The sequence below is a fragment of the Staurois parvus genome, unplaced genomic scaffold, assembly GCF_062004578.1.
Source record: "Staurois parvus isolate SC_StPar_1 unplaced genomic scaffold, SC_StPar_1.0 ptg000195l, whole genome shotgun sequence".
Taxonomy (NCBI): domain Eukaryota; kingdom Metazoa; phylum Chordata; class Amphibia; order Anura; family Ranidae; genus Staurois; species Staurois parvus.
Window position 1 is genome coordinate 2,731,630 of NW_028317991.1, and position 26,061 is coordinate 2,757,690.

At 42.4% G+C, this 26,061-nt stretch overlaps 1 protein-coding gene across 1 annotated transcript in view; it reads right to left on the minus strand.

Moving 5' to 3' along the window:
- Positions 1 to 26,061, minus strand: part of DSCAM (DS cell adhesion molecule) — a 765,341-nt gene that overhangs the window by 21,554 nt on the left and 717,726 nt on the right. The window contains exon 32 of the mRNA XM_089677896.1: positions 22,874 to 23,176. Within this exon, the coding sequence (XP_089534022.1) occupies positions 22,874 to 23,176 (303 nt within the window). The remainder of the gene's footprint in view (positions 1 to 22,873; positions 23,177 to 26,061) is intronic.

The window sequence follows — 26,061 nt, forward strand, 5'->3', positions numbered from 1 at the left end:
GCCAGTTCTAGGAGAAGATTCTATGAAATCCTGACTTTGAATGGCTTGTTATTCTGTCTGGCCACTTTTGTGATTCACAAACAACTTCCAAAAAGCAGGAGGGTGGATGAACTTTCAATAAGAGTTAAAGTGGACCTTCAAACTAAAAAAGAGGTTGGTACTATTGCAATTGCCCTCCATCCACAAACGTTAAAAGCCAATTACTTTTATTTGTTTACTTTTTTCGCACTCCACCCTGCTCCTTGCCTCCATTCATATCTAGGCAAGAATGTCATATACTATGCTTCCATACAGGAGGAAGGACCTGGTGGCAAATCATCGGGGGGGGGGGGGGGCAGTTGTAAGATTTTGGAAGAGACAGCTAGCTACCAATGATGTCAGAGAGGAAGATGGTGGCACAGAACCCAGGTGCAGTGGTGGAATACAGCAACACAAGGCTGGATTCACTGGGCATGTGAGTATGCAAACAACTCAGGACAACCCAACAAAAGAGGTATCAGAAGGTAAAAAGCAAAATGAACACAGGGAGGGGGTACATTTTCTATGTAAGCGGAACAATGGTGTCGTTACCCCAGACTGCTTATTGGACAGTGAAGATTGAAAAACACCCTGATAAGTTCTTAAATCTGTGCTCTTCTATATATATATAGCATGGTCTTTGTCAGCATATCTACAGAGCATTAGCTTATGTCAAAGTAAATCTGTCAGTTACACATTTTACGACTGCCTACATGTGGCTCAATAAATCTGTAATTGAATGGTGGCCCTGGCTAGACTCCAGAGTTCACTCAGTCTCCCTTTGGAGACCTATGCATCGTATTGCGAAAGCCAGGGCAGAATATCTACTCTATCCAGCATTATCCCTGGGGTTCACCAGGGCTGCCACCAGGAAGATCAATGAAGGTGCTGCAGAATAATTCTGGCAGATGCAGGCTCAAGGGCTGTCATCCCTATCCATCTTTCACTATTAGCTTCTAACCTGGAGCAAAGCAAGTATGAGAATGACAACCCTGAGGCTTCGCATTCAAAAACAGGCCAGCAGCGGGGCCCCACACGCGGTATTTCTGTGCTGAAACATTCCCTTTAAAACGGTTACTAGCATAGGTGTGCCCATTCATACTGGAATTTGTGTTGGTGAGTGGTGTTGAGTAAGAAATTAGCATTGGTGCAGTGGCATAGACTGAAGTGGCAATTGACAGAGTGATGCAGAGTAAAGAAGTGCCTGTTGGCACAAAGTGAAGGATTGTGTGTCGGTGCAGTGGCAAAGAGTGAGGGAGTGCATGTGTGTTGACGCAGTGGTGGGAAGTGGTGAAGTGAGCATTAGTACAGTGGTAGAAAGTGGGATTGTGAATTTCTTTACAGGGGCAGAGAGTGGAGAAGAGCACGTTGGTACAGTAGTGGATAGTGAGGAATGTGTATCATATCAGTACAGTGGCAGAGAGTAAATAAGTCCATGTTAGTGCAGTGGTGAAAAGTGCAGAGGTAAGCATGGAGTATGTGCATTGGTTTTAGAGTGTGGGCATGTTCATGGAGTTGGTGCAGTGGTGGAGAGTGTGGATGTGTGCATGGGGTCAGTGCATTGGTGCAGAGTAAGGAAGTGTGCATGGGGTCTGTGCATTGGTGCAGAGTAAGGAAGTGTGCATGGGGTTTGTACAGTGGTGGAGAGTAAGAAAGTATGCACGGGGTCTGTGCATTGGTGGAGAGTAAGGAAGTGTGCATCAGCTCTGTGCATTGGTGGAGATTAAGGAAATTTGCATCAGGTCTGTGCATTCGTGGAATATAAGGAAATGGGCATCGGGTCTGTGCATTGGTGGAGAATAAGGAAGTGTACATCGGGTCTGTTCATTGGTGGAGAGTAAGGAAGTGTACATCGGGTCTGTTCATTGGTGGAGAGTAAGGAAGTGTACATTGGGTCTGTACATTGGTGGAGAGTAAGGAAGTGTACATTGGGTCTTTGCAGTGGAGTGTGAAAAGGTGCACATTGGTGCAGTGGCGGTACGTGAAGAAGTAAATGTGCACGCAGTAGTGAAAAGTAAAGAAGAACACGTCCATGCAGTGGCAGAGGGGGAAAAAGTGTGCATTGGGACTGTGCAATGGTGGAGAATGAGAAATTAGACGTCAGTGCCGTGGCGGAAATGCTTCTTTCAGATCACCGACTCACGAAACACTAAAGCAAGGACAAGGATGACAGCCTGGGGTCTGCACCTTCCAACAGTGGGGGAGCCAGTATTTCAATACTGAAAGGTTGTCTTGCAAAGGTTATTGGTGACTTAGTAAAATTGAAGTACGCCTTAAATATGCCATTTGCAAAGGTTTCAGAAGAACATTGAAACTTTGCAAGCACCTCTCACTGTTGTAGTTACAATGCTACCTGCTGGACTAGAAAAGGTTAAATTGTGGCACAGCAAGGACTGGCACAGATGGCGCCTCAGGCTGATCCAACTATTTTCATAAAATAATTTCTTTTAAAGCTGCTACAAGACATAAAGTTACCCAAGCAGAGTGAGAGCAAACAAAAAACCCTTATACTGCAAATCTAGTGGCAGATGCCAAAAGCCGTACATTATACAATCTATTGTCACTGCGGAGGACCTGAACCCGTGCCATTTCCATTACAAGGTAAAATATAGACTGTCTCAGGAAAAACAGCATCGTAAATGTTGGCATTGAGTTACTGCACTATTTAAGTTTCTTCTATACTGTATATATTTAATACACAGCGATGGGAGTATACCTTGACTGTAATATAGTCAAGACACAACTTTAGAAAACAAGCATGGCTCCCGAGTCACATGAAAAGTAAGAAAGATTGGTAAAGTGCAAGAGCCAGTTAGATAAATTATAACAAATATTACATTTCCTTCTTAGATGGCAAGTGCTTACATTAGACCTCAAATGTGGTCACAATGCAATTGCATAAAATTTTATAAACAGAACAGTACAGGCTCAGTATGACCCGACCACAAGACACTATTATAATAGAATCTATTACTGCATTAGATCTATTACACTCCCCTTCCAACATGACCTGACCACTAAATCATAATCCAAATCTACCATACTTCATACATAAAACATTGCACTGCTAACATGTCCAATGCTTGGGCATAAACATAATACAATTCTATTAAGCTACATTCACAGTGAGCTGAGTGTTTTGCAGGTATTTTTTCAAGCAATTTTTTTAGGCATTATTGAGTTTTTTTTTTTTTAGCAGATTTGCAAATATTCTAAGCGTTTTTTTCAGGTATTTTTCATTTAGGAGTTTTTTCTGTGGCTTGAAAAAACCCTCTTTCCCGCTGTTCAGGTGTTCAAGTCTATGGGGACAAAATGCTTAGATCTGCCTGAAAAGTAGCGAAAGTACTTTTTGAGCGACAGACGTTTTGCTACAGGAGATGGAACACACAAGTGTGAACAGGGGTCATTGGAAATATTGGGTATTTACTTGCTGAGTGTTTCTGAGCGTTGAGCTTCAAGCTGAAAATTGCTCAAGTGTGAACGGGGTCTTACACTCTATAGATAGGACACACCTCCAACATGACCGACCACTGGACATAATCATAATATAATTCCATTATACTCTATACATAAAACACTACACCCCCAACATGACCGACCACTGGACATGACCATAATACAATTCCATTATACTCTATACATAGAACACTACACCCCCAACATGACCGACAACTGGACATAACCATAATACAAATCTATTACACTCTATACATAGAACACTACATCCCCAACATGACCGACCACTGGACATGACCATAATACAAATCTATTACACTCTATACATAGAACACTACACTCCCAACATGACCGACCACTGGACATGACCATAATACAATTCTATTACACTCTATACATAGAACACTATATCCCCAACATGACCGACCACTGGACATGGCCATAATACAATTCTATTACACTCTATACATAGAACACTATATCCCCAACATGACCGACCACTGGACATGGCCATAATACAATTCTATTACATTCTATACATAGAACACTACATCCCCAACATGACGACCACTGGACACGATCAGAATACAATTCTATTATATTTTGTATATAGAACGCAACACCTCAACCTGACCGACCACTGAACATGATTATAATACAATTCTATTATTGTTATAATTACAGATATTTACATAGCGCCGTCAATTTACATAGCGCTTTACATATGTATATATATTGTACATTCACATCAGTCCCTAACCCTCAAGGAGCGTACAATCTAAGGTCCCTAACTCACATTCATACATACACATACTAGGGCCACTTTAGACGGGATCCAATTAACCTACCAGCATGTCTTTGGAGTGTGGAAGGAAACAAGAGTACCCAGAGGAAACCCACGAAAGCACAGGGAGAACATGTAAACTCCAGGCAGGTGGTGGCGTGGTTGGGATTTGAACCAATGACCCTAGTGCTGCCAGGTGGAAGTGCTAACCAGATACAGATACTTAAAGTATGTAAGAATTATATCTAAAGGTGCTATGAATTCCATAATGTGCTTTCTGCTGTGACCCATTGGCAAATGCTGTATATCTACAAGGGTGACTGCACTTACAAGTGTGATCCTTCACCTTACCAGATGCCATACTACTTGCTCTACCCTCACCATAGCTTTTGAATTATTAGTGCATTCCACTTTGAGTAGGAATTATTATTTTTCTATTATTGGTACTTATAGCACTGTCAGTTTACACATTGCTTTACATATATATTGTACAGTCACATCAGTCCCTAACCCCCAAGGGGTGTACAATCTAAGATCCCTAACTTACATTCATACATACACATACTAGGGCCAATTTAGACAGGAGCCAATTCACCTACCAGCATGTCTTTGGAGAGTGGGAGGAAACCGGAGTACCCAGAGGAAACAAGGCAGGTGGTGCCGTGGTTGGGATTTGAACCGATGACCCTAGTACTGGCAGGCAGAAGTGCTAACCACTTAGCCACTGTGCTGCCCGGAATTATGGCTGCTAGGCCAATAGCAATTTGTATCTGGTATATGGCTAAAAAGAGACAGCTAATTTCAAAAGCAGAAATGAAAAATGATTTCATGGCTTTCGAAGGAATACACAAGTGAATTAAAGGACGTTTGTTATATTGCCTGCATTTGCTCTTCAATGCCTTCGGGGAAAACCACACCACTCTTTGCTGAACGATGCTACCTGCCAGGTCGCTGACTTCAGTATATACAGAGAAACATCTTGAAGGCACAGTCAGTTCTTCTGGCTGGTCTCCTAAAAGCCAATTTCAAGTAATAGTGCTACTAAAAATAGATACAGTATATCCCTCTTCCCAGCAGAAACCATGACCCTGCGCTGATTATGTCCACTGGGTGAGTGTATTTACAGCCATGAATAACCAGTTAGCGGTTACATTGCATCCTGGGTGCCACTTAAGGGTCGTCTCCTCCAGCAAAGTTCAAAGCTTGGGAACATAGGATGTTCTAACGCTCTGCAGTAATGAGCTGTCTAAAACAATTTAGCAAACAAACTCCTAGTTCACGGAAATGACTTAAATTTTCTTGTTTTTTCTCTGCGCTCTTTTTTTTTCTTGCATGCTTTGCATTATTACAGTTTGATCTGGGAGTTTTTAGATATATGCATGCCCACATTTCCCACAATGCCCATTGCGGACCAGTGCTATGAGTAATATATCGGGGGGCAGCACTGCATAGGGGATCTTTTTCAATGTTTCTCATCTCCTCCAGTAGCAACAATTCTTCTCCAATGTCATAGCTTTTCCATATCTATACTCTGACCCAGGGCCAGCTCAAGGAGTAGGCGGGAGGAGTGGCTGCCCTGGGTGAGGTTAGAGATTTGGAGGGTTGTGCTAGAAGGGAAGATTTGGAGGGGGATTTGTACTAGGAGGGTGTATTTGTGTTAGGAAGAGGGATTTTTTTTTGGGGGGGGGGGGGATTTGTGCTAGCAGGGATGATTGGGGGGATTTGTGCTAGGAGGGGAAATTGGGGGGAGGTCTAGTGCTAAGAAAAGGGATTTGTGCTGGGAGAGGGGGATTTGGAGGTGGGAGAAGATTTATGTTCAGAGAGGTAGAGGATTTGTGCTAGGAGACGAGTTTTGGGGAGGGAGAGACTTTGAACTGAGAGGGAAGATTTTTACTGAAACTTTTTGTTTAGAGAGCACTTTGACATTGAACGGGAATTTTTGCTTAGGTAGTAACGTTGAAGAATAGTGTTTGAATTTTTTTTTTTGGTGGAGGTGGCAAGTTTTGCTGACAGACAATGCTCTTAACTTTGGGGGGATGCGCCATTTGCTATTTGTGCCCCAGGCACTAGAAGATCTTGTCCCGTTACTAACCTGACCAACTGTCCAATAGGGAAACTCAATGGCTTAACGAGAAAAGCCCTAATGGTCAGACAGAAGATGAGTGATGGCCATGTTTCCAAGTAATAGGAGAGTTCTTGGCAGGCTGTGAAATGTGGTGGTCTTAAACTCAACTGCGTCCAGCATCCATTTTGCATTGACAATTTGCTACCCTTGCTGTTGCCCAACAGATTAATCCTTGACAAAGATGAATTACCATTAAGTGATCCAAATGTAAAAAATAGGCACCGAAGATCCTAATTCATATTCCTCTAAAAAAAAAAACACTGGGAACAAACAAAATCTCTGTTTAAGCTTGAGTTGCTGGATTTACGAGTTATACAGGACTATGGACTACCAATGTGACAAAGCCGATTAGCCCAGTGCTGTCAGATAGAGTAAGTCACATACTCCACCATACCTAGAACTAGTGGGAGTTTCCTTTAGCTCCTGATGCTGAGTAGTAGGGGATGGAAGAAAGGGTATGTATATACTGTTTGCGAATAGGGCTTTTAAGGCAACCACAAATTTAATTATGGGTAGGGCAAGGAACTGCTTCTGCTGTCCTAATTTTTGATCCATGATGCATGTGTAAGCATACAGTATATATGGATAGCCTAACACATATTAGGTATTCTGGTCATGCCAGAGTGAGTGAAATCATTCTAGGGCCATCATTTATGGTTTACTTTAAAGTGATGAACTGTAAAGGTTTTTAAAGTGTCATATATATACAATTTTAAGTATCACAGTTTTTAGCTGCTTTGTGGGCACAGGCAATTTCGAGACCTTTGTCAAGAATGGACTTGCCAGTAATGGTGGGACTCACCTGCCTTGTGGGCTGCAGTACCGGGGCTGGCCAGCGGGTGCTCTCAGCAATCAGAGACTCAACCCTGCAGCCAGCCAAACACCTGAAGCTGATTATGCAGGTGTATTTAAGGGATGGCCAGACCTGCAGTCTGGGCCTTGGTGTGTGTTTTTCCTGGGCCCCTGTATCTTGTTACCTGCATCCCTGTTCCTGTTCCTGTCCCTGTCCCTGTCTGACTGATTCGTTGCTGACCCTGCCTGATCTGGACCTCTGCTGACTTCTCCTGTTTGATCCCTGGCTTGTGACCCCGACTATTCTCTGCCTGACCCCCTGTACCTACCTGTCCGTTAGTTGCTGTACCCGGCTCGTGACCTGACTACTCTCTGCCTGCTCCTCCTGTTCCTACCTGCCCAATTGTTATTGACCCGGCCTGCCTGGCGACGCTTGCATTGTATGTATTGTTATCTGTGGGTGGTTTGGTTTGGTTCGTTTGCACTGTGTTATGTTTAGTATTGCACTGCGTTTATGTATTGTTAGTGTTAATAAATTATATTGTTATAACATATCTGAAGCCTGCGTTTCCCTGCGTCAGTTCACATACCTCTGGTCACACCCTGGAGCCCTGACAACCTTATATCTGTTTACCTGATTCAGTCCTATTTTTTTAAAGTTTACATACAAATAGATATTATATGGTATGTGGGCTCTCAATTATTTACCGAAAAGATTGATATAATTTGTGCAAATGTTGTGCAACAAAAAAATTGAACTACAATCTTTTTTATTGTACAGGTTCTCTGCTTCAAAAAAATAGATATTGCATGTGGAAGGGGTTAATTAGGATTTCAAGCCAAAAATGCACACACTGTTGTATGTGTAAGAAATGGAAAAATAGCTCTGTCAGCAAAATGGGTTTGGAATTTTCTCCATAAAATGATGGTGGATAGAGTCATTGAGATCTATTCTTAATGCCCCAATGACCAACTGTACATTTCTAGATATTTTTTAAAGGTAAATTAATATATACAGGCTTGTTTTCTGTCTATGCCACCACAGCACATTGAAAAGTATATATACAGTATGTACAGTGTGAAGTGCAGCTTTAATCCATTCCCTTGAGTCCAGCCAATTTAGGAAAGTAAAGTCCCAGAGAGCCACTGGGATCCATAAAAGCACTCTCACAAAGATATTACACTCACTGGGAATATAACCCAGCACTTCAGAAAATGCCTTTTTTAGAAGATGAAATCCATTAAATTGTAAGAAAATAAACAAGTAATCGATAGAGATGTGTAAAAAATAAATTTGAGTGAAAACAAAACTGACATATTATGTAGTAGCATTGCATTAGTTTGTTTTTCACTCTATATCGGTAGTGGTCCACTTTGTTCATATGGGGGCCCAATTGCAGCCACTGACATTGCTAAAGTGCCACACATGATATTTAGTGAATGTAACACTAAAGAAAGCTGTCAGATACTGCAGACACACTACAGGAGATAGTCATTGGCTAGGGACATGTTACAAGAGATAGAGACTGCAGAAATACTACAGGAAATAGTAATTGTCTATGGATGTGTCATAACAGATGGAGACTTCAGGCATATTACAGGAGATGGCCAATGGCTACAGGCATGTCACAAGAGATTGAGAAAGCAGACATACTAGAAGAGTTTGTAAATGGCTACAGGCATGTCCCAAGAGACAGATAATGCAATATACTACAGGAGATGGTCAATGGCTTTGGACATTCCACATGAGATGGAGACTACAGACATACTACAGGAGATGGTAATTTGCTAAGGACCTGCCACAACAGATGTACACTGAAGACATGCTACAGGAGATGGTCAATGGCTATGGGCAGGCCACAAAAGATAGAGCGTGCAGCCATACTACAGGAGATGGTCAAAGGCTACCGATATACCACAAGAGATAGAGCGTGCAGCCATACTACAGGAGATGGTCAATGGCTACGGATATACCACAAGAGATAGAGACTGCAGACATACTACAGGAGATGGTTGATGGCTACGGATATACCACAAGAGATAGAAACTGCAAACATACTACAGGAGATGGTTGATGGCTACGGACATGACTCAAGAGATGGAGACTGCAGGCATACTACAGGAGATAGTCAATGGATACAGACATGGTATAAGAGATGAAGGTTGCAGACATAATACAGGAGAGGGTCAATGGCTACGGACAAGTCACAAAGAGATGGAAACTGTAGGCACACTACAGGAGATAAATATAAATAAACCGCGCAAACATAGACCTCTAAATAAAATCAATATATAAAGTGCATAATATATAATGAAAAATGTTAATAGTGAAAGTCCATCATAATAATAGACAACAAAAGTTCGTGAATCACAAAAAATTTGTGCAAAAAATTCAAAAATTCTTCAAATGCAAAGAAAGACTTCCACCTTCCACCCATGCAAACCAACATCAAATACACTCACCAGATTTAGGTGAATGAAACGCCTTTTAGGAATTTTATGGGATCCTAAACCCTCTTTCGTATCCACTCTATAGGATTCCTCACCATCAGTATAGGCTCCACCATACAACCAGGGAGAGAAAATCTCAGATAGTGTGATATTGCTAATTACCGTTTTTAAATAAAATCAAGGATTAAGGCCACTCACATTTCAATAACTTTAAAAAGGCATATTTATTGGAACAAGCTTCTTCCAGATGGACAATGAGTGTCAGATAACCTCCTCAGGAATCTCACATCACAGCTCCAGGATACAGCAGAAGCTCCACAGAGAACAAACATGCACAGATCCCAAAAGATGGCCGCTGGAACGCACCGCTCAGCGTGCGTTCCACTCACCGGAAGTGACGTCAGACGTACGGAGTAAAGACCGGAAATGCATCAAAGATGGTCAGTGGCTACGGACTTGCCACAAAAGATAGAAACTGCAGACATACTACAGGAGATTGTCAATGGCTATGAACTGGCCACAAGAGATGTAGACTGAAGACACACTACAGGAGATGGCCAATGGCTACGAACATGCCTCAAGAGATAGAAACTGAAGACATGCCAAAGCAGATGTTCAGAGACAATGGACTTGCTATAAGAGTGAATTCAACATACTAATATATATAAAGTAACACTATCCTACTATATAGCTATTTAGTGTACATAAATACCCTAAGTATGTGCACACAAAAAATATTCAAAAGAGAAAAAAAATATGTCTAAATCAAACATTATTACATAATAGTCCATATCTCTATGTACAAACATGAATAATCAATAAACCCATATTGTCTATTACTCAGTACTTTAGGTACATGCTCACCATCTACTAGACTGAAACTTACCACTTAAAAATAGGTTAAAAGCACTTCATAATCTCCTCTCCATTGAATCATTCTTGCTTCCTTCTAAAATCTTGAGCTCAGAATAGATGGATATCCCACTGACAAATCAGCATGTTCTTGTACCAGCTTATAAGTGTGCAATGCTCAGGAAAGAGAAAAGAGACTTCTCATAATGTAATAGGTTTATTAGAAAAAAAACAAAGTTAAAACAGCAGCAAACACTTCATGACATAAATGCCTCCAGCACTATCGGATAATCACATGTACTGTATATACAAAGCTCTAATAAGCTGGTAACCACGTTTCAGTTAGTATCGGGCACATACTAATATGTCACAAAGCCTTGCTGATGTGTTTTGGCACCTGGACTTCATCAGAGGTGAAGAAACACGTCAGTTAGGGATTGGAGGCTTGGAGGCACATTGAGCTTGGAGATACATTGGTACATGCCCAAATACTAATAAGACAGTCTATCGCAGTGGTTCTCAACCTTCCTAATGCCGTGACCCTTTAATACAGTTCCTCATGTTGTGGTGACCCCCAACCATAAAATTATTTACCCAGTAATTATAATTCATGAAGTGTCGTTCTACCTCCAATACTGCTGCTTTCAACACAGTAGCTGCTTTCTACATAGTAGTTGCTTTCTACATAGTAGCTGCTTTCTACACAGTAGCTGCTCATTACACATCGGAAATATGTGTTTTCCCCGATGGTCTTAGGCGACCCCTGTGAAAGGGTCATTCGATCCCCAAAGGGGTCGCGACCCACAGGTTGAGAACCCCTGGTCTATCGCTATCTTACTAAATACACGTGCGATTATCCGATAGTGCTGGAGGCACTTATGTCATGGAGTGTTCACTGCTGTTGTAACCTTGACTCCTTTAGTAAACCTGTTACATTATGAAAGGCCTCTTTTCTCTTACCTGAGTATTGCACATTTATATGCTGGTACAAGAACATGCTTATATGTCAGAGAGATATCCATCTAAATCAGGGGTGGGCAAACTTTTTGACTTGAGGGCCGCAATGGGTTCATATATTGGACCCGGGGGCCGGACCAAGAGTAGATGAATGATGTGTATGTGTCATCCATAGTAAGTATAGTAATATTCCCCCATAGTAAGCATAGTAATCAATCCCCCATATAGTAATTCATCCCCCATAGTAATTCATCCCCCATATAGTAATTCATCCCCCATATAGTAATTCATCCCCCATAGTAATTCATCCCCCATATAGTAATTCATCCCCCATATAGTAATTCATCCCCCATAGTAATTCATCCCCCATATAGTAATTCATCCCCCATATAGTAATTCATCCCCCATATAGTAATTCATCCTCCATATAGTAATTCATCCCCCATAGTAATTCATCCCCCATATAGTAATTCATCCCCCATAGTAATTCATCCCCCATATAGTAATTCATCCCCCCTATAGTAATTCATCCCCCCTATAGTAATTCATTCCCCATATTAATTCATCCCCCATAGTACTATTCCCCCCCAAGTAGTAAGCCAAATCCCCCGTGTCAATTCACTTACCTTTGCTCCACGCGTTCCTCTCGCCATGTTCCCGCGCCGTTCCGGTCTTCAGGGCGGACTGTGAGAGGAGCCTAGCTCCCCTCCCCTCACGTTCGTCACGCTGCCCCGCCTACATACATCCTGACAGCCACATCCACGGGCCAGATTAAAAGGTCCGCCGGGCCGTATACGGCCCGCGGGCCGTAGTTTGCCCATTGCTGATCTAAATAGTCTTTTTGACTTACCTTACAACAGGTAGTCATTTTGATGTGCTGTCAGTGCCAGGGGCGGACTGACAACTCATGGGGCCCCCCGGGCAATAGGGGATCATGGGGCCCCTGTGTCATTGCCCAAACTCAAAAAAGCCTATGAAAAAGCTACCAGGGGCATCTCATGGGGCGCCCTACTGACCCCGGGCCCTCGGGCAGTGCCCGAGTTTCCAAATGGTCAGTCCACCCCTGGTCAGTGCTACTGTCTGGTCTACTTACTTATTGCCACCAAGATCCTGTGTAAAATGTGTGCCTATGTTTTAGGTTGTTGTGTAGAAACCTACACAGCATTTTTGATGTCCATGTGAATGCGCCTTAACTGCAGCCAGAGTTGAAGAGTAGGGTGACAGCCATCACTGCACATCACACATACAGTTGACGTGACCATGCTCTTCAAGCAAGTGGGCAATGTATATGATACTTTTAGAATTCCAATGAAATTACAGTTAAACTACATGGCACACTTTTTTTTCCTTCACAACTTTTTTTGGGTATTTTTACATTTTTAATGCACTTATAATGTGCTCCATTGTGTTGCGCTGGTTGTTGTTTCCAAGGATACCTTAAGTCAAAAACTGAAAACAAGGACATTTTTTTTTATGATTTCTCCATTAGCAGAAAACAACAAATACGAAGGGACCCCTTATGTGTATGAACAATCGTACTTTGGCATTCCTTATTTATAAAAAGCACAGTGTGGGACAGCATGCAGAAACCAAGCCTACACAACTGAACAGACCTACTGACATTTTAAAGCAGAACTCCAAGCAATAAGTCCAAATTCAAAGCAGAGAAAAATATGACGCAGTAGGGAAGGAAAATGGTAGTGGGTGGAGGTGATGAGAATGATTTACTAATAAACACTGACTGGGGCAGGGAGATGGATGGAAAGATAATTTTCGAGAGCTGGATTTTAAAGTGAACAACTCACCAGTGGGAATCAGTGATATTCTGAACCTTCACTGGTAGATATACTGCTGCAGCCTTACTCAAGAATATTGTTTTCGTATTATTTACTTGTATTCTTTCCCTGTTGGGGCAAATGTGTCAGACTATAGGGTCCGTTTGTCTGATACTTTAGAGTGTTACTAAACCTACAACAGTGAAATCAGTAAAGCATGCTTGTGTTTACTCACTGTGGAACCTAAGGGGTTAATCCACTGCATTGTGTAAAAACGCTGTTTGATCCTGACTTCTCTGATCCTCCCCTTCTTCTAGTGCCCCCTGTTATCTCCTGATAAGACATATCATGTAGAGTCACTCTGCACATGCTCAGCTTGGTGTGCATTGCTAGAGAGGTTTTTTTTCTTCCTTCGGAGAGTGCATGTGATCAGCACAGGGCCAATCACCACTGTCCAGACAGAGGTCAGGTGTCCTGCATTTTCCTAGAACAGAATGAAAACTCCTCCTACAAGCTTTAACATGTGCTCAGCTGGACACTGATAGAAGTCACATGACTGCTCTAACTGTTGGTGAGAAAAGGTAATTAGCAGTTTATATTTATTAAAATAATTGCATTTCCATGTTCTGTGCACTGTGGGAAATTGGATATAGTGAATGCAGTTTGCTGAGTTTAGTAACACTTTAAGCTCAGCTCTGAAACATACACTCAAAGAACTGCCATATACCAATATAAAAAACTCAAAGTCATGACTTGGAGTTTTCACACAAATGATTACTCTCTTTTCATATGACAGTACTGGTTGCCTAAGCAGCCAATCCCCAGGCACTAGTACCGTTACATGGGAGGAAGGGAAGCAAGTTACATGCATTCTAATACTTGGAAATACCAATGATTTTCCTTCTTTTGCTTTTGATGGCTGGATAGAGCAGTGAGGAGAGTTAAATTTGCTGCTGATAGGGCCACGGTTAAAGAGAACCTGTTGCTTTGTACAGCAAGGAGAAAGCAAATGTTTGCTTTAAAAGAGAAGTATAGACAAAGCTATTTTGGCTATACTTCTGGGGATCACAGGAGTGCAGTTCACTCTCTCTTTTTCAAAAGTGTTTGACACAGTTCCCCACACACGGCTAATGTGTAAGGTAAAGTCTACAGGCCTGGAAAAATCTGTATGTAAATGGATAGAAAACTAACTAAAAGATCGTATTCAGAGAGTAGTGGTTAATGATTCATACTCTGAATGGTCTAGGGTTGTCAGTGGTGTACCCCAAGGTTCAGTGTTGGGACCCTTACTTTTTAATACATTTATAAACAATATAGGGTCTAGGATTATAAATCCCATTTCAGTCTTTGCAGATGACACCAAGCTGTGCCGTGGAATAACGTCCTTACAGGATGTCTTCAATTTACAAGCCAACCTCAATGCTCTGTGTAATTGGGCAACTATGTGGCAAATGAGGTTTAATGTTGATAAATGTAAGGTTCTGCACTTGGGGGCTAAGAATATGCATGCATCATACATACTGGGGGGGTACAACTGGGGGAATCAATGGTGGAGAAGGATCTGGGGGTTCTGATAGATCACAAGCTTAATAATGGCATGCAATGCCAAGCTGCGGTTTCTAAAGCGAGCAAAATCCTCTCTTGTATTAAAAGAGGTATAGACTCCAGAGAGAGAGATATCATTTCCCCCGGTACAAATCATTAGTAAGACCTCATCTGGAATACGCAGTTCAGTTTTGGGCACCAATTCACTAAAGAACATTGGGGAACTGGAGAAAGTACAGAGAAGGGCAACCAAACTGATAAGAGGCATGGAGGAGCTCAGCTATGAGGAAAGATTAGAGGAACTGAATTTATTCTCTCTTGAGAAGAGGAGATTAAGGGGGGATATGATCTCCATGTATAATACATAAGGGGGGATATGATCTCCATGTATAATACATAAGGGGGATATGATCTCCATGTATAATACATAAGGGGGGATATGATCTCCATGTATAATACATAAGGGGGGATATGATCACCATGTATAATACATAAGGGGGATATGATCTCCATGTATAATACATAAGGGGGGATATGATCTCCATGTATAATACATAAGGGGGGATATGATCTCCATGTATAATACATAAGGGGGAATATGATCACCATGTATAATACATAAGGGGGGATATGATTTCCATGTATAATACATAAGGGGGATATGATCACCTTGTATAATACATAAGGGGGATATGATCTCCATGTATTATACATAAGGGGGATATGATCTCCATGTATAATACATAAGGGGGGGATATGATCTCCATGTATAATACATAAGGGGGATATGATCTCCATGTATAATACATAAGGGGGGATATGATCTCCATGTATAATACATAAGGGGGGATATGATCACCATGTATAATACACGAGGGGGGATATGATCTCCATGTATAATACATAAGGGGGATATGATCTCCATGTATAATACATAAGGGGGATATGATCTCCATGTATAATACATAAGGGGGGATATGATCTCCATGTATAATACATAAGGGGGGATATGATCACCATGTATAATACATAAGGGGGATATGGTCTCCATGTATAATACATAAGGGGGGATATGATCTCCATGTATAATACATAAGGGGGGATATGATCTCCATGTATAATACATAAGGGGGGATATGATCACCATGTATAATACATAAGGGGGGATATGATCACCATGTATAATACATAAGGGGGGATATGATCTCCATGTATAATACATAAGGGGGGATATGATCTCCATGTATAATACATAAGGGGGGATATGATCTCCATGTATAATACATAAGGGGGGATATGATCTCCATGTATAATACATAAGGGGGATATGATCTCCATGTATAATACATAAGGGGGGGATATGATCTCCATGTATAAATACATCAGTGGTTCATATAGTGAACTCGGTGTAGAGTTATTCACCCTGAGGTCCTCACAGAGGACAAGGGGGCACTCTTTATGTCTGGAGGAAAAGAGATTTAATCTCCAAACACAGAAAAGTTTCTTCACGGTGATAGTTGTGAAAATGTGGAATAGACTCCCTCAAGAGTTGGTTCTGGCCAGCTCAGTGGATTGCTTTAAAAAAGTCCTAGATTATTTCTTTGATACACAGAATATAACTGGATACTAACATTTATAGGTAAAGGTGATCCAGGAAATATCCGATTGCCTCTCGGGGGATCAAGAAGCAAATTGGATCATGCTTTGCTGCGTTTTTGTCTCTAGATCAATGGTGGGTATAGGATTATAACTTTTTTTTTATTGCACTGGACGAACTTTTGTCTTTTTTAGCCAAACTATGTAACTATGTAACTGTGACCCTGACCCGTTTTCAGCTAAAAGCGGTCCACACCCACTGTTGGTTGACGTCACTCAGCCGGTCCAGGCTCTGGAAGGATCCCGACTTTAAAGTCGGGATCCACCCAAATGTCTGGACTGGCAGCTGGCTCAGCCTCTCAGCAAGCTGCTGAGAGCCTGAATCAACCTCCGCCTCCACAGCCCTGTGCTCTAGTGAGCGCTGGAGGGGCAGAGCAGGGAGCCGCTGACTGACAGTCACCACTCTCTGCCGACTGAAGACAGAGAACTGAGCAATCAGCAATCTTTGATTGCTCAATTCTGGTCTTAGAACTGGTGGGGACTGGTGTGGACAGATACAGCATTGGACTGATGCTGCATCCACCTACATGGGTATAAATGTTTTTGTTTTTTTTTTAAATCCATACTCCTCTTTTAAAACCCAACTCTGGAAATATGTGAAATTATTCTTTGCAGTGGGGCTGTGCCTGCACTGCAAGGGTTTAAAGTTGCTTTGTTTAGGGGAGAGGAGAAACAGTTTTACTTACCTGATCCTCTGCTCCACTTCCAGATGGGGCTCACCCCATGCTTTGGTATTGAACTGTTCCTCACCATCGTCACATCCAGTCCAGGCTATGAATTCTGCTTTGACTTTGATGACATCAGGACCCTAGACTGCTGGAGCATGGGAGAGAAAAAGCTGCGAGGAACAGTCCAGCTGCGGGGAGGAGACACTAAATTCCTGTTTACTTTAACAAAACACCGATTTGCTGCTGGACTGAATTCCCAACCAGCATTGTCTGCCCTGTTTGCTGGGCTACAGAACTTCATCTATCCCTGCCCTAGTTGGTTCCTCTCCACATGCATACATTACTTTCTTTCCCAACAAAATAATGCTGCAGCATTGACCTGCAAGAGCCTGCCTATACACTGTACAAGGAAAGGGCTCTTGGGAGATGTAATTCTGGTGGCCATTTCTAGATCATTAAGAACCAGGGGCGGACTGACCATTTGGAAACTCGGGCACTGCCCGAGGGCCCGGGGTCAGTAGGGGCCCCATGAGATGCCCCTGGTACCTTTTTCATAGGCTTTTTTGAGTTTGGGCAAGAACACAGGGGCCCCATGATCCCATATTGCCCGGGGGCCCCATGAGTTGTCAGTCCGCCCCTGTTAAGAACTGCTCTGCACAGACACTTTAACTGAGATCAACACATTATTGTCACTTGAGGAGAGAAGCCTAGGGTGACAACTAGGGCTAAGACAAGGGGTGGGCAGGTGGGGCAGCCATCCTGGGCAGAGCAGTAAGGGGGGCCCTTTACTGCACCCAAGCTCTAGAACAGTGGTTAGTAAACAGGACAAGCCATAGCTTCATGTCTGATTTGACAGCTACTACTATAAAAAATTAAAATAATGGTCACGAATGTGCAGTGCTCACTCCATGCCAACAATGGACAGTTGGTGCAAGGGGGCAGTGAATGGGTACAAGGCAGTACCACCAATTCTATGGCATGCACTAGGAGTGGGGGGAGGGGTCACAGTTCTGCATCCCTGCCCAGGGAGTTGAACGAACTTATCCCGGTACTGGTGACAACCATGGTTTCTTCCATAGGTACAGTGGAGGAGAGACGTAGCCACTCAAGGATGGGAAGTGTAATTTGTAGGGTTACCAGGTGAAAACAATGCAAAAGAAAACAAATGCATGCCCCCCACCAAGGGCTAGAAATTCGAATTGTATAAAATGTTTGTGACCTGGGGGGTGAGGGGAAACATGTTGGGGGCATGGCTTAGATGAATCAAGCTGAGACTGCTTTTACCTGCTATCCACTCGGGCCGGGCGAGGTGTGCGGCAGTTGGGCTATCTCTTCCTTTTAATACATACCACATTTTTGGTTTTGGGTTTAGATATACCTTACATAAAACCTTTCGATTTGCATTATATACCTGTTTTTTAAACCCACTGAACCTCCATGTTAAAAGAACTGAAATCCAATGCATGAAAGGGGTGGGCCAGAGACAGTAAGGACGGGGAAGACGGAGATAGATAATAATGGTTGTCCTCCAGCCAGGAAATGTGGAGGGCTCTATTCTAACTTGTTGTAGGTTCTAATGCACTCTGTGAGAAGCTTACAGTGTGCAGTGAAATCAGAGTAAGCAAGACTGAAGGGTAGGCTGGAGCTCATCTTTAAGGTCTTGCAGTAACATCGATGATAAATGGTACCAGTCAAAGTCTGGCTAGTAAACACCAGAAAGAATCTGCAGACATCAAAGCGAAAAATCATTATATAGTTTAAGCAAACACGGCCACTTATTGACTGATGGAGTATCTTGACCTTTCTTGCTACACAAATTATTCCGGGACTCAGGCACTTGAGCGTTCCGTTTTTTTGTTTGTTCCAGGTTCAATCACCCGTTGTCCGAAGACACAGTTAATGTAAGGTGTCTGCCAAGCACAATTAAAATTACAAAACCATGAAATTAAAATGTAGACATTTATTTTTTATTTTTTTTAAACCAGCTGAATAAATGAAAAGACTACGGTGAAAAAGTTTTATGGCTTGAAGTTAAATATGCTGCTTGTCAAAATATTTGTCGGCTGGGTGATTTTCTGATAACAAAGAGGAGGTATTGTTTTGTTCCCTAAACATTCTCGTTATGAAAATCTTCAGGTATAAAAATAATCCCAGGCGTTTGAAAGTCTAATATCGGCAGGGAAATCGCACTTTAGCATACTGAAAGAAGCTATTAGACTACAGAATGTGACTCGCACATAAATAATATCTAAAGTAGGGCTTCAGCTTTTGATAGAGTGCAGTAGGGTTAAGTGTTCGGGCCCATTCACATCAGAAACTGCACGTAATTGGGCGTTTTTTCCTTGTACCTATGCATGCAATTGATGTGCGTTTTATATACAGTTGATGTACGTTTTACATGCAGTTGAAGCGCGCTTTTCTATTTGCATTTGACCTGTGAGGTCACTTCCTACTTCTTTCTTTCCTTGGGCTTCTATGTGCACTGTGATGTGTCGCAGTGCATTTGCATGCGTCTTGCGCGTTTGCGGTGTGGAAAAATGCAGCTTGCAGTACTTTTCTGCACTGCTCTGAACTGCACTGCAATGGTGTGAACTATGCCCAAAGGATAGCCTAGATTTTGGACTGTCAATGCAGTTGGAGTGCAGTCCAAAATACAGCCAACTGCATCCCACTGTGTTAGGCGTGAAAGGACTCTTAGGGGTTTATTTACTAAAGCTGGAGAGTCCAAAATCAGACTCCCTTCTGCATAGAAACCAATCAGCTTCTAACCTCAGCTTGTTCAATGAAGCTTTGGCAATGAAACTTGGAAGCTGATTGGTTTCTATACAGAAGGGAGTCTGATTTTGGACTCTCCAGCTTTAGTAAATAAACCCCTTAGTGTCCACATATACCTCATATCTTATGAGTTCCTGTGTTCCTTGACACCAGAACAGAAAGTAAAACTGAAGTTTCTTCAGTGGCAACATTGACAGCAATAAAAGCCTAGGAGTTCTAGGAATGTTTGTATTTTGTAAAGGCAGGCACGGTAGCCCCAGGATATAGGCAGAATAGCAAAGCGTGGAGTTCTTGGCCTTTTGGTCATAATTAAGTGTAGTAACTGTTCTTACGAGTGTCAAGTAGGATAGCTCTGTCATCTTTCAAGCCTTTTGGCTGGGATGACTGGCTGTATAGTATTCCTGCTGGTATGATGGGGGTCCTGAGGGACCTTCCTCATGGGAAAGAATCTAAATTGAGCACCCACTGGGTAAGGTGGGGGGGTAGTACTATAATGAAGGGACCCAAGCAGCCCAGTGCCTCCTGATTTCAGAGGTGTTATCTTGGCTGACCAGGAGTTAGGAAGACAGAGAGCCTGCAGTGTTAAGCAACCTCTGGAGTGATGACCTGAGGTGTTCACTGTTGTGTTTGCAACCCCTCTGTAAGAATGGACACTAGGCCACAAAACTATTTGTTTTTTTCTCAACATTGCTTCATGGGTTAGCTCTTTCAGCCGAGACTGTGTTCTTTTTTCACTCACGTAGGATTGTAGGGTGTGGGTCTTTGGACCTTCTCTGAAGTCTAGGAGAGCATGTATGGCCCTCAGGTTCCTCCCTCTTTCTTCCTGGGGGTATTTCTTTGGGAGAGTCCCTTATGCTGGTTGGACTTAGCTGATCATGAGGAGAGGGGTCTATTAAGCTTTTAACTAGGTGGAGCAGAGTGTCTTGTTCCATGCAGGAGTCTTATGCCCCAGGGAGTCAGGGATGTCCTTCCTCTTCAGGTGAGACCATTTTATGAACCTTGTGCAATTTTTTGTGTGTCTTCACATGTACTTTTTTGGTTCACATGGTGTTTATTTTTTGTGCAACACACCATGGGCTCGAAAAAGAAAAAGTTGGGAGAATAGTGAAGCTTGGAATTAAATTTGGGTACTTGCTGGATATACCCTTTAAGGCCCCTTTCACACAGGGCAGAATCTGCTTTGCTCAGTTGATGATCTATCCACTGATCCCTTACTGAGCAGAGCAGAGTGGGCAGATAACAGGTCCGTGCCCGTTCAGTTTATGCAGAGCTGGCATACTCTGCTCCATGGGCGGTACATTTACACCCGACTGCCCTCTTATCAGATAAGCCTAGATGGCGGGGAATGGGTTCCCTTCTGTTTCTTTTTTAGTGGACTGGATAGGATTGGAGGTAGGCTGGTGTAAATGGATGCAAGCCCATTTAAACCTACCAGCCCATAGGGATACGTGGACCGTCTGAACAGGTCCACCAGAAAAACTGACCGGCGAACATGATTGGATCACCCGTGTGAAAGGGGCCTTATTGGTATCAGTGAGTAACACATTATTTTCATTAAAAGAACAGAAAGAACTCCTCCTCCATCCAACAATGCAGTGCCTAGTTGCTAAACAACCAATCACAGAGCCCAAGGCACTGACACGAGTGAGCATGTCTATGATTATGCAAATTATGACTTTCCTCAAGTCAGTAGTTTCACTGGTCTTTGGAGGCTTCAGTAGTCCTTGGAGGGGGGGGAAGACTTAGGTGAATGTTACTTTATAATGTCTATTATGCTAGGTGTAACCAGTGGGCAATACCAGTATTTCATTACTCTTTGTTCACAAATGAAATCAATAAGGGGTCTCCAGACTATGGCCTGCAGGCCACATCTGGCCCAATACAATATTATATTTGGCCCTAAGCTAGGGTCAGTGGTGTATCCTTAATGTGTACAGATTGAGGATTAGGGTCAGCAGAGGTTGCCTATGCTCTATGATTCAAAGCCCACTTCTCCTCTGATAGGGAACCTGAGGTAAGGAGGGAATCTACTATAAGGGGAACTCTGAAATTAACTGTAATATAAAGGGAACCTTGATGTAAGGGGGACTCTGATGGAGACCCTGATGCAAGGGGGACTCTGATGGAGACCCTGATGCAAGGGGGACTCTGATGGAGACCCTGATGCAAGGGGGACTCTGATGGACACCCTGATGCAAGGGGGACTCTGATGGACACCCTGATGCAAGGGGGACTCTGATGGACACCCTGATGCAAGGGGGACTCTGAGGGAGACCCTGATGCAAGGGGGACTCTGATGGAGACCCTGATGCAAGGGGGACTCTGATGAAGACCCTGATGCAAGGGGGACTCAGATGGAGACTCTGATGCAAAGAGGACTCTGATAGAGACCCTGATGTAAGGAGAACTCTGATAGAAAGCCTATTGTAAGGAGAACTCTGATAGAGAGCTTGATGTAAGGAGAACTCTGATAGAGAGCCTAATGTAAGGAGAACTCTGATAGAGAGCCTGATGTAAGGAGAACTCTGATAGAGAGCCTGATGTAAAGAGAACTCTGATAGAGAGCCTGATGTAAGGAGAACTCTGATAGAGAGCCTGATGTAAGGAAGGACTCTGATGTGGAATTTTTTGGCCCAGGAATATTTGTAAAATAAACCATATGTCCCTCCAACTCAAAAGTTTGGGACCCCTAATATAATTACCTTAGACGGTCAACAGTCAATACTAGCTGCATTCCTGGCCATTGATATTGGCTGGGTATTAAAATCTGCAGCCTGGAGATACACAAGAAAGTAAGATTCAAAAATGACTTGGTTTGTTTCTGCATGGGTTGGAATGATGTGTCTGCACAGGTGCATCAATTTTGCACCTTTGTACATGTCCCCTCCCCCTCTCTTTTTTTCTGGACCCCCAGTTTAAACACTGCTACCATTTCAAACCAAATAGTTGAGCTGTATCCTCAAGACAAAAGATAATTGAGCAGGTTGTGATACAATAAAGTTGGCTGTCATACTCTTACCTGGCCGATGTGCCTTTGGGGCTGCCATGTTTTGCACCTTTCCTCCGTCCAGGGGTTTAGGGGGCGATGCAGTAAACCTGCATATCCCAGACTCTGAGGGTGTGCTAGAGGTCAGACTGTCTGTGTATTCATTAGTCCCTGCTGTGAGCTGTTCTGATGATGTGTCTGATATGAAGCACTCTGTGATGGTGAACTTGGCGTGTCTCAGCTGCTCCTCCATCTTGGCATGCTCATACGCCCTTGCTAGCTCTTCATAGGTAGATGAGGCACTTTCCGTGGAGACCATGCTGCTCCTTGCTCTGTCTGTAAAATGCAATGCACACCTTTAATAATATTCAGTTATTTACTGGAATCAAAAATAACAAATGGCAATTAGGCTAGTCATAGACTTAAAGTGTAACTATGGCAAAAATAAAAAATGAAATTTATGAAACATTTTCTAAAAATGTCATAAAAATATATATATAGTAATGGACTTACATTAATACAGAATTCACAATGCTGCAAACAAAGAGAAATTGTTAGCCGCTTATGGAACGCATTCCTGCATTCCGTACACTGAAAATAACACAGTGGAAGTGACATAAGATGCTCTACTCTACGCGTTTCAGGGATAGAGAGCAGAGCATCTTATGTCACTTCAGTTGTGTCATTTCTGGTGTAGGGAACGCAGGATGCATTCCATGAGCAGCTAACACTTTCTCATTGTTTGCAGCATTGGTGAATTTTATCCGCATGTAGGTGCATTACAATATATTTTTATGACATTTTATGTTCTAATAAAGCAGTATTACTCTATCCTTTGCCACCTTCCCTATTCCTTTCCCAATACTTCCTGGTCACTAACTGTTGGAGAAGTAAAGGAGTGGTGGGTATTTATCCCCGAATGAGGGGTACGCAGACCTGGTGCATCTAAAAGCTTGAGATTAAACATCAAGGAACCTATGAGCGCAATGGGACCCACTTACTAAGTTATGGAGTCACATATATCTGGTGAGTGTAGCACTGGGGAAGCATGAGTGTGGTCATCAATATTAGAAGAAGAATCACTATTTGCACTTTTTGGACTTTATTAATTGAGACTTTTGCGCATATATGTATTTATTTATTTCAGGTACTTATATAGCGCTGTCAATTTACACAGCGCTTTTTACATATATATTGTACAGTCACATCCATCCCTAACCCTCAAGGGGCGTATAATCTAAGGTCCCTAACCTACATTCATATATACACATACTAGGGACAATTTAGACAGGAGCCAATTAACCTACCAGCATGTCTTTGGAGAGTGGGAGGAAACCGGAGTGCCTGGAGGAAACCCACACAGGCACAGGGAGAACATGCAAACTCCAGGCAGGAGGTACCATGGCTGGGATTCAAACCAATGACCCTAGTACTGCCAGGTGGAAGTGCTAACCATTTAGCCACTGTCCTGCCCAAATGATATGTTGTACATTATACCCCTAACCCCTGCACTGTACGCCATATTGTACATTATGTTACTAACAAGTTTTATTACACAGAATTTATGCACATAAGCATATGATTTTACCAAGCTGATGTCCTTTACATTTATAGGTTAACAAAACTGAAACGACTATACATTCCCTTTAGGAAAAGCTTGCAGCAGTTTGAAACACATTTTGATTTTGCATGACTTGAATGCTATAAACACCCAGCCAATCTTGTTACATATATAGAGTTCACTTATAGATTTGTACATACTGAATTTTACTGAAGGGAGGAGGAGTACTGAACAAGTTATTTGTTGTGTGAAGTGTTTGCAGTGGACACATATTTTAGGGAGTTATACATTGAATAAAGGCACATTGCAGCATTTTGATGAGAGAGGAAGGTGTACTGTAGCACTTGCACCATACTTATATTTATTCACTATATATCTAATAGATATACAGGTGTCCAGCAGCTGATTAGATTGGAAGGGACCACGGTGCGGGAGTATTGGTTTTAAGAACCAGTTATTACCAGCGACCCCTGTGGGGGTAGCACTACATTAGAAAGCTCACTAAACAATCAGCCTGCATTTGCTGTTATCAATCCTGGCTTTATTGTGTTCAGTATAAAAAGCAGCATTTTCATATCGATATTCATAAAGCACAGGATAGTTGTATAGTACCAATAATTTTTTCAATTCCATCAGACACTCTGCGTACAAAATCCAGAATAAAATGATGCATATTGCGTGTCTGAGAACAGTCTGCGGACAAAGCAATCCAGACAATAAATATAATCTTGTATCTCCCGAGTAATACAGTTTCTAATCTAGTTTTGTTGGGCGGGCTGATAAATTAAGTTACCATAGGAACAGCAATAAAATCAGAGATTTACTTTCTGGGAGAATAAGAGAGCGAACTTTTTATCTGCTCCCAGAATTCCACTTTTCTGCGGCTCTAGATTATACTCATTATTCCTGTATTCTGTTTAGCATGAGCATAAGCAGGAGATATAGATCGACTACAGCCGCATGGGTCAGCGCTGGGTCAGAATAATGTATTAAAAATAGGGAACAGGAAAACGCCATTCTTCACAAATCTGTCTATTTCATTTAGTGGTAGTAAAATCTTCTAGTTTTTATTTTAATAGGAAATGATGGCATGTCTTCAGGGAATTATTCTACTACTGTTAAAGATGAAGTTTAAAGGGTCAATTAATCTTTAGCAAAAAGCTACCTATGCAGGTAAAGGGCGCTTGTTGATAGAAAAACTGCAGTTTTGACCAAAGTTGAATAATGTTCTTGCTTTAGGTGTAGGCCATTTATGTACCTCCAGAAGCCTGGCTGAAAAACTCCATGAGATGGCATCCCCCTATCCTGCCTTGCTGCTAGGATGCTACTAAGATACTCTCAACCATTACAGATCACCCCAACCATCACAGAAGCACACTCATTCTCCAATTCAAACCCCCTCATATGCACCTTCTCTCCCTCATCACAGTAGCTCAGAGTTCAGTGATGTGGAGATGGAGGAGAGAGTGAACCATGCATGTGCAGGGCTTTGAAAGCTTGCTCCTGTGATGGTAGGGGTAGGCTGTAACAGCTGGGATGGTCTTAGCAACACCATAGCAACAAGGCAGGATGGCTGGATGGCATCTTGAGGAGTTTTTCAGCCAGACTATGTTATGAAGAAGAGGAAAAGAAAACAGGGCTATCTGTAGTCCCAGCCCAC